This window comes from Ctenocephalides felis, unplaced genomic scaffold, assembly GCF_003426905.1.
Source record: "Ctenocephalides felis isolate EL2017-DRISC unplaced genomic scaffold, ASM342690v1 CF-g0.4_SCAFFOLD_03571, whole genome shotgun sequence".
In the NCBI taxonomy this organism is placed as follows: Eukaryota; Metazoa; Arthropoda; class Insecta; order Siphonaptera; family Pulicidae; genus Ctenocephalides; species Ctenocephalides felis.
The window spans coordinates 64,063,502-64,072,858 of NW_020539725.1; the positions used below are offsets into that span (position 1 = coordinate 64,063,502).

A 9,357-nucleotide genomic window follows, 5' to 3' on the forward strand; every position below is an offset into this window, starting at 1 on the left:
CACTCCGAACGGCGTAAATTCACAAACGAACATAACACGAGATTAAATGTGTGTGATTCGGTGGTAGGAGATAATTAATTGGATAATTGATTTATTCGAATTTTATTTAAAAATATATGGATATCGCGCGCCTGCACTAGAACGAAAAAATAGTAAAATGAGAATCGTAATGAAAAAAATATTTATAAGGGCTGCAATTAAGAATTAGGTGTTCCTCAAGGCTTTGTCTTCGGGTCAAGATATATTAGAAATAGATCGAGATTATATATAAGAAAAATTTAAAAGCATATATTAAGTTAAGTAATTGTAGTCCAACTTCAAATCAAATTGGTGTCAGTTTTTTTTGCTATTGCCGTTTAACATCGCAGTGCCCGAATACGTTATTAGAAATCGTGTACATTAGACTGGAATTTCGAAGTCACCAACTTAAATATTAAATTTTTAAAATAAACTTATCAAATTTAAATCCAAATCAATTACATTTCCCATCCCCTCATTTTCACGATTTCCCTTTTTCCCCACCAGTATCCGATTTCACTTCATCCCTTTGTGGCTGCCACTACTACTATTCGCCAAATGAACGAATGAACAAGTGAATGAATGTATGTATGAAAATCTCAAGGGAATTTCATTTCAAAGGCTAGAACAAGGCGGTCCCGGAGGATTTTTCCCGGAGAATCCTCCAGGGATCTAAATGTAACGCCCGGCCGAGAAATTGCTCTCTTTTGATAATAGAAATAGGGTAATTAATGGGATTGATAGAATTATAAAACAAAATTATGTAATTGATAGAATTGTTTCTGATATGATGTCCTAACTAGTGGTGTATGGCATCGTGCCTTAAGGCAAATAGCTGGGACTTCCCGTACCGTAATGAAATATTCGAGAGATTTCAAACTTTTTCAAATATATTATTACAAATACTGTAACTTTCATTATTTTTCCTATAATGTTATATCTGAGCAAATAAAATCGTGAATCCATTTATCTCCAGAACATTAACAATCGTCATTTCATTTCGAATTTAACTTAAAAAAGAAACTAGTGGGGCGCATGGCGTCGTGCCTTACGGCAAATTGCTGGAACTTTCCGTATCTTAATTAAACATTCGAGGAATGAAAATAATTAATAATTAATTTGAAGATTTTCAAATAGATTATTTATTATAAATACATACTCTAAATTTATAAGTGCTTTTTAAATTGGGTGATGAGCGTATTTTACAAACTTACGTATGTGGACGTATATAAGAGTCCATTTTTTTAAAATTGGATTTTTTTTGATAATTTAGAAATTTTTTGATAATTTAAAAATTTTTTCAAAATTTGTGAATTTTTTCATAATTGAGAATTTTTTTTCAAAGTTTAAAATTGTTTGGAATTGAAACAAAACGTTTTTTTTAAATATTTTGAGAATTTGGATATTTTTGAAAATATTCGATTCTTTTAATTTTCGAAATATTCTCAAATTTTTGTAGGGAATAAATCATTTTAAATTTTTTGAAATTTAGTCTTTTTTTTAAATGAAAAATTTCGAAAATTTGAATTTTTTGAAACTTGGAATTTTTTTTAAGTTTTGATTTTTTTTTTAATTTCCAAAATCACTAAATTTTCTAATTATTAATCTAATCGGATTAAAGATCTCTCAAAAACTGCATCACCGTTTTTACACCCTTTATGCTCCATACCTCCGATATGGCAAAATTGCCTTTTGCAAAAACGATCGAGTACGAACCGAATGATTTTTCAATCATTCAAATCGGTTATTCCTTACTCTGACATTTGTTTGAACCATCTAAAAAAAACTTGAAAATTAACAATCTTGGTACGAAACCCAAAAAAATTTACACAAAATGTGTACATAGTATTAAGATCTTTATAAAATATCTGATAATTTGATGTACATATGTCCAATAAACATTTTTGATTGTCAAATGACATTTTTTTGAATTATTTTTATTGATAGTCCATAACCGCTAGACCGCCTAAACCGCCTTCTCAAAAATTTTACCAGTTGTTCATTTCGTCAATACAAGTAAAATGTTTTTCGAATTATTAAAATTGGACGCTCCGTTCTCTTAAAAACTGATTTACCGTTTTCGGCACTTTTTGCCCCGTATCTTAGGAACGGCTAGACCTGCCTCCGCCAAAAACTAATCAGCACGTCTCCTTATCAATAAGAATCGAATGCTAAATTTGTATCCGCACACACACACATACACACACATACATCAATTTTTTCTAAGGTATGCCAAAATATTCAGAAACCTCTGAAACGTAAAGATATATAAAACATTTTCATTTTCGATTTTTTTGCGATTACTACAACTTGCCCTACGGGAAGTTAAAAAAATTACGAAAAGATTTTATGGAAAATAAAAAAAGATGTAATAATTTTTTATCCTCAATTGTTTTGTCAATACAAGCAGAAAGTGTTTTTAGATCATTCAATTTGGAAGCTTAGTTCACTCAAAAACTGCCATTTTTAGCTCTGTATCTTCGAAATGGCGGGACCTGCCTTTGCCAAAAAACTAATCACCTCTTCTCCTTTCTATTACAATTTTCTATAACCATTATTTTTCTACTTACAGGGATGCGTCGCAGCAAAAGGGTAATCCAATCCCGCCAACCTGGTGCCGCCGAGCAACCCGGCGGCGGCGCTGGCGCTCATCGGAGGCACCGCCAAGTGTTGTCCGTGATGGTGATGGTGGTGAGGATGGGAACCCAAGTGGGATCCCAGGCCTGGTCCCGCCGAAGACGGTACGGAACCCGCAGTGGCGCCCGGGACGGCGGTGCCTCCGATGCCGCTGGTCGGAGGCGGCGGCGGACACTGGTAGCAGAACATGCTGGCACGCGATAACTGAAAAATAGAGGTAAGTCGTAATATAATTGTAATGGATGTGTATATATATATATATATATATATATATATATATAAAATTCTTCTGTAACTATGTATGAATGGTTAATCCTCCTAAACTATAATTCGGATTATCATGAATCTACCAGAAGTTTGTTCGGGAAATTTTCTAGAATTTTTAGATTCATAGAAATATAGTTGGATTGTAGAAATAAACGGAAAAAATTACAAAAAACCGCATATCATTGTTTGCCTTTGAAAATATTTAAGGCATGGTTTGACATTAAAACAAATGAAGACTGTCATTTGCCAAACATTTCCATTCGCTTATAGGCTAAGACAATATTAAAATATAATATATTTATGATTATGAATAAGAAAAATGTAATAACAACATTATTGTTGCCAAAAAGCAGCTGAGATGTGCCAAAAATTAAAATTAATAATATAAGATTTACCGTCAACATGCGTCTGACAGGTGATGCAGTCTGCGCATGCGTCTGTCAGTGACCGCACACGAAACTTAGCCTATAATTCACTTTGACTGATTATTATTTTTTAACTTTTAAATGCAGTCGTGTTTTGCCTTACTTTACTAAATCACGATACAAAAATAATTTACTTATTCAAACAATTATTTAGAAGTTTCATTGTGTCAAAAATTCATATGTTTGGCATTGGATACGAAATATTTACTCAAGACAATGGAGCATTTTGGGTCTGAATATCTTTAATGTGCTCCAATTTGCATGAAATTTTGGAATTAGGTTCATCTTACTCTCAAGTTTAAAAGTAAAAATAATTTAGAATCATTTGCCACTTCCCGGGGGATGACATCTCTTTTCAGTGGTGCAATTGTATCTCTTTCAAACTAACGTCGGATATCGATAAAAGAACTAATTAGAAGAGAAAAATGTTCAATAATGTTTTTCAAAAAAGAAATTACTTTTCAAGTTACTGGCTACTGAAAATTTGTTGTTTTTTGCGTTTTTCATCGTTTTTTTTGCAAATATTTCTAAAAATATACATTTAAACGAAAATTATTTAATGAACAAAATTATATCAATTAAAATCCTAATAAATCGCTGTTCTATAAATTGTTCTAGAAACAATATTAGGCTAGATATGAAAATGGGGTTTTATAGTATCCAAATAAGCTTTAAAATGAGTACTTCTGCGTGTAAAATGAGTGAGCCATCATGCAGATAAAAGACGCATATAATGTTTTTTTTTTCATTCAAAGCAAATAGTTTTTGAGTGCCATTTCCACCAAAATTAAAAATAATCGTATTCTCTCTAGAATCAACTTGGTTTAAGAGATCTTGACGGATTCTAGAAAATGCCATAACTTTAGTGCAAACAATTTTCAAAAAGCTCATGAATTTGTTATACCTTTAAAAAGATTTCAATTTTCAACACGTGTGTATTATGCTATGACCATAAATCATAAAGGCAGACGATGATTTTTTGTGTGATAAATTTGGAAAATCAATGTTTTAGTCGTGAATAAACAAAAAATCATTTATTTATACATCCACATCTACAGGTATGACTAAAAAATCGTATAACCCTTGGAAGTGTATAATTTTTAATATACAATTTTATTGAACATTTTTTAATATTTGTTAAATGTATAATTAAAGTGTTAACTGTGGGAATTGAGAATAATCATTTTATTTTAAACAGTTCTACATTCAGCATTACTCATATATTGGTGTAATTAGTAATTCGAAAAACAATAATTATTATTTTTAACTGAACGGTATAAATATTAGTATAGAATATTAAAAAAAACGTAGATGTGGGTACAGGACAACGTCTGTCGGGTCATCTAATATAGATATAAATATATAAATATTGTTTTTGTATCAATAAAACCTATAGCTACTGTATCTTCATTTGTACGCGACATGAGTGTGTTATTTTTTTACGATAATCGTAGGAGTAAATACGATTATTCCATGTCTCTTTATCCTTTATTGAATTAGCTCAGCGGACGCTATCTATCTAAATAGCTTGCTAAATAAACTAATATTTAATAATTTACACTTGAACCGAGCAGCACAGTGTTAGTGTAAGTGCGCTAAGTGCTGTAAGTGCTAAATTTATTATTGTGGGCGACGCGAATCGCGTGGGCCCGACGCAGAATTGACACTTTATTGCATTAACGAATCGACTACAGGACCGAATTTAGGGATAGTAAAATGTGTCAAAATTGGACCGCGTACTGGTCCTTGAGGAATGCCAGTATTGAATGATAAAATTATATCTTATATATAAAAATGGAGCTCTCGATACAATGATCCGCTAAAACTCGATAACGGCTAAACCGATTTGGCCAGTCTTAGTCTTGAAAAATTCAAGTCAATGAACAGTGGCTAATACGTCAAATGTCAAACGTTGTTCAATTACGTTCAATAGGATGTCTTACGTGAATATTATTTAATTATGATTGAATTGTAGTAAGTAGTTTTGTTTGTAGTTTCAAAAAACGTTATTAAACGGATCGCAAGTATTACTAGAAACTCAAAATATTTTTGGATTTCAACAATTTTTGAAATGTTAATATGAAAATGCATTTTTTGGAGTTGTGGCACTCTTTTTTTGCAAATCATATTTTTCTCAAAGACGATGCTTTGAAAGATCTTATTTGTATAATTATATACTCATTGGTATTTATAAAACATTTTCTAGGTTATATTATTTTTTATTTATTTTGTTTAATTTCAGAACTTAAATTTGGAATTAATCAAAGGGATATTTTGTTGAATAACTTATTCCCAGTTATAATTTCCCAGAATTTATCGAAGAATGGTTAGTAGTATATGAAAGTCCGGGGTTAAAAGGGTCCACTACCGATGCGTCAAAAACCAGTAAACTTAAGCATTGTTCAAGAACAATATTTGAAAGTAGAGGGAAAATAATGTATAACCAGCTATAATAACCTTCTTTTCTCTTGTTAGATTGCTCGTGAGTAGAGTTCTCTTTTATCTTGTCCTTCAGTTTGCTCGTCAGTAAAGTCCTCTTTTTATCCTCTGTTAGTTTGCTCGTCAGTAGAGTCCTCTTTTTATCTTGTACGACAATTTGCTGACCTATTTTTATTTTCAATGTCACTTTGCTCGTTGGCAGAGTTCTCTTTTTATCTTTTTTGTCAGCTTGCTTGTTAGTAGAGCCGTTTTTTTATTTTCTGTCAGTCAGCTCGTCAGTAGAGTACTGTTTTTGTCCCCTATGTTAGTTTTCTCATTAGTAGAATCTTCTTTTCATGTTTTTTGTCAGTAGAGTCTTCTTTTTATCTTCTTTGTCAGTTTGCTCGTCAGTAGAGTCCTCTTTTTATTTTCTACGCTAGTTTGCTCATTAGTAGATTCTTTTTGTTATCTTTTATGTCAATTTGCTAAGCCAATAGAGTCCTCCTTTTATCATCTTTGTCACTTTGCTCGTCAGTAGAGTCCTCTTTTTATCTTCTTTGTCAATTTGCTCGTCAGTAGAGTCCTCTTTTTATCTTCTGCGTAAGTTTGCTCGTCAGTAGAGTCCTTTTTTATCTTATAGGTTTTTATATAGTTTGCTCGTTAGCGGAATCGTTTTTTTTTTCAATTTATGTCCAAACCTCAGTTCGACTGTTAATAGTGTTTCTTTTCTTAGATTCCATGTTTCTGATTCGTACAGAGTCATGCTCATAATGTAGATGTAAAGCAACTACATACATTTTAAATTTTATAATTACTCCTAAGCTGTTTATTTATTTATTTTCTATTTTCTTTTTTGATATTAAAAATTCTAGAACCTGATGATGACGTAGAATTGTACGTCGAAACGTATGGAATGTTGTAAAAATCTTTATTTCAATTTTTTTCACTTGGTGCTACATTCTCCAAGAAATATTTTGTACGTGTGTATGAATTCCTCCTAAACGGTCAGTCCAATTTCGATAAAACATTTTGTTTTTGTCTGACAGTATTCAAGAATGGCATTGAATCCTCTTGGTCCACTCGCGAATAAAATCTAATTTGTTAATGTTTAAAATAATAAATCCTAACGAATCTTCTATCCCCTCCCCCCTCGGTTAATTCATTTCCCCCGCAAAGGGTGGAATGTGGGGAATGTGGCCCCCTCTTAAAATTCAACGTTGTAAAGTGGTTTGAAACGCATTAAAAATTCATAAAGATCCTCTTTAGTCGATGTTACTACGATTGCATAATATAACAACCTCACTCGCATCCTCTCACCCTGCCCTCTCTCTTTTCCCCCGGCCTTTCGTTGGCGCCGCCATCTGGCATTAGATTAACGTACTGAAAATAGGATTACGGACGCTAATAAACTGGATTAAAACTGCGCTATCCGTTGACTACACCTATCCTATCTACTAGCTCCATATACTATAACATACGACGAATATGGATATATATATACCAAAATATATATATATATACGTTTCGGTATGTGTGAATCTGTGTCATCACTCATTTTCAACTTTTTTTAATAAGAATGTTTAGATACGTGCCGGTTGTCATAGCACGATCATAACATTATTAAATATGAGATAGGTTATGTATATATATATATATATATATATATATATATATATATATATATTAGTTGCACAGACACATGTATATATATATATATATATATATATATATATATCGTACAAGTGTATCTGTGCAACTAATCAAGGATGTCCTATTTATATTAAGTTATAAAACAGAGCTTCCTAAACGAAAACAACTACTCGAAACATAATTATAGCAATTTATAACACACACGAAAGTAGTGGACGTACTCTTGTAAAAACGTACTTTTGCTACAACTACAACAAATTACACACTTATATATAATATATTAAATAAATGTAATAAGTGTAAAAATTGTTTATTTTTGTATAAACCACAAAGTACAGATTTATCAGGACTAAATATGCTCCCTTGCGGCACTCCAATACTCATCTTATAGCGATTACATTTTACAAAACTTTGTATTAAAATATTATGTTGAGATATAAAATTTGTTGATTTTATTTTTTATTATCATAGTAGACATATTGACGTGTGACATATTATAATGACAACTTCTTAGTGCTAACAGTACGTCCTGAGGAGCTCCTCAAAGATGACGTCAATGAATAAATGTCAAAAAATTTATCAGTAGTGGATGTACTATTGCAAAAACACACTTCATCTACTATAAACTATAAAAAATTACACACTTATATATGAAATATATAATATATAAAATAAATGTAATAAGTATGAAATTTATACAGGACTAAATACGCTCCCTTGCGGTACTCCAATGCTTATTTTACAGCGATTACCTTTTACAAATCTTTGTATTAAAATATCATGTTGAGATATAAAATTTGTAGATTTTTTTTTTTTTAATTATAGTAGACATATTGAAGTTTAACATATTGCAATGGCAACCCTCTAGTGCAAACAGCACGTCCTGAGGAGCTCGTCAAAAATGACATCAATAAATAAATGTAAACAAATTTATTTTGATACTTGAATAATAAGTATACATTTTGGTACTGGAATAATACAATGTATCTTGAATAATAAGTGTCAATTTCAACGAGCTCTACAGGTCGAACCGTTTGTGCTACAGTGATGTAATTTGGATATGTTATATTTTAATATATATACTATGACAACAAATACTCAAATCAATAAGTTTTCATACAAAATTTTGGAAATTTTGAATTTTGAATGAAATAAGTGCATATCGAATCCAGATCATTTAAGAGTCACTTTTGAAGAGCTCTGTAGGCTATACTGTTTGTGCTATAGTTCTGTAATTTGGGAATATCATACCTCAATTTATTTACTACGATATGACATAGTGAATTTAGTAACTTTTGATACTAATTTTTTTGAATTTTGAGCTTTGAATAAAAATCAGCATGCTCAGAGTGAATTTGCATGAGACTTAGTATGTTGATGCGTAATTTTCAAGAGTCAATTTCTACAAGCTCCTCAGGCTGTACTGGTTGCAACAGAGTTGTTTAATTTGTATATGTTGTGCTTCAATATATATATACTATGACAACATATACTAAAATCCATAATATTTCATACAAAAATCCAGACTTTTTGGCCGTTGAATAAAAATAAACACATGAAAAACTTGGTAAATAAGAATGAATTTTGACGAGCTCTTCAAGATGCACTGTTAGTACTAGATCGTTCTTATTTATGCAAATGATACTTCAATATGTCTACTTTGATAATACATACTAAATTTGATGACACTTCATACAAAATTTCATAATACAGGCTCTTGGATAAAAATGTGCAAAAATATTCTTGAACAAGGTAATTACGATTCAATTTTAATGAGCTCTTCAGGCTGTACTGTGCGCACCAAAAAGCTGTAATTCTAGTATGCGACACCTAAATAATTCAAGTGCATCCTGTCCCCCCCAATTCGGTCCTGTGTCCTCTGAAAAATCAGTTATTCCATTTGGCGTCGCTTCAGCGTCTACTTTATAAAAATACGTCTATC

At 31.3% G+C, this 9,357-nt stretch overlaps 1 protein-coding gene across 1 annotated transcript in view; it reads right to left on the minus strand.

The window, feature by feature from the left end:
• Positions 1-7,133, minus strand: part of LOC113386494 (retinal homeobox protein Rx-B-like) — a 40,324-nt gene extending 33,191 nt beyond the window's left edge. Inside the window, exons 1-2 of the mRNA XM_026624273.1 lie at positions 7,083-7,133; positions 2,589-2,859 (exon numbers count right to left, since the gene is read on the minus strand). Coding sequence (XP_026480058.1) covers positions 2,589-2,859; positions 7,083-7,133 — 322 coding nt within the window. The remainder of the gene's footprint in view (positions 1-2,588; positions 2,860-7,082) is intronic.
• Positions 7,134-9,357: the final 2,224 nt, after the last annotated feature.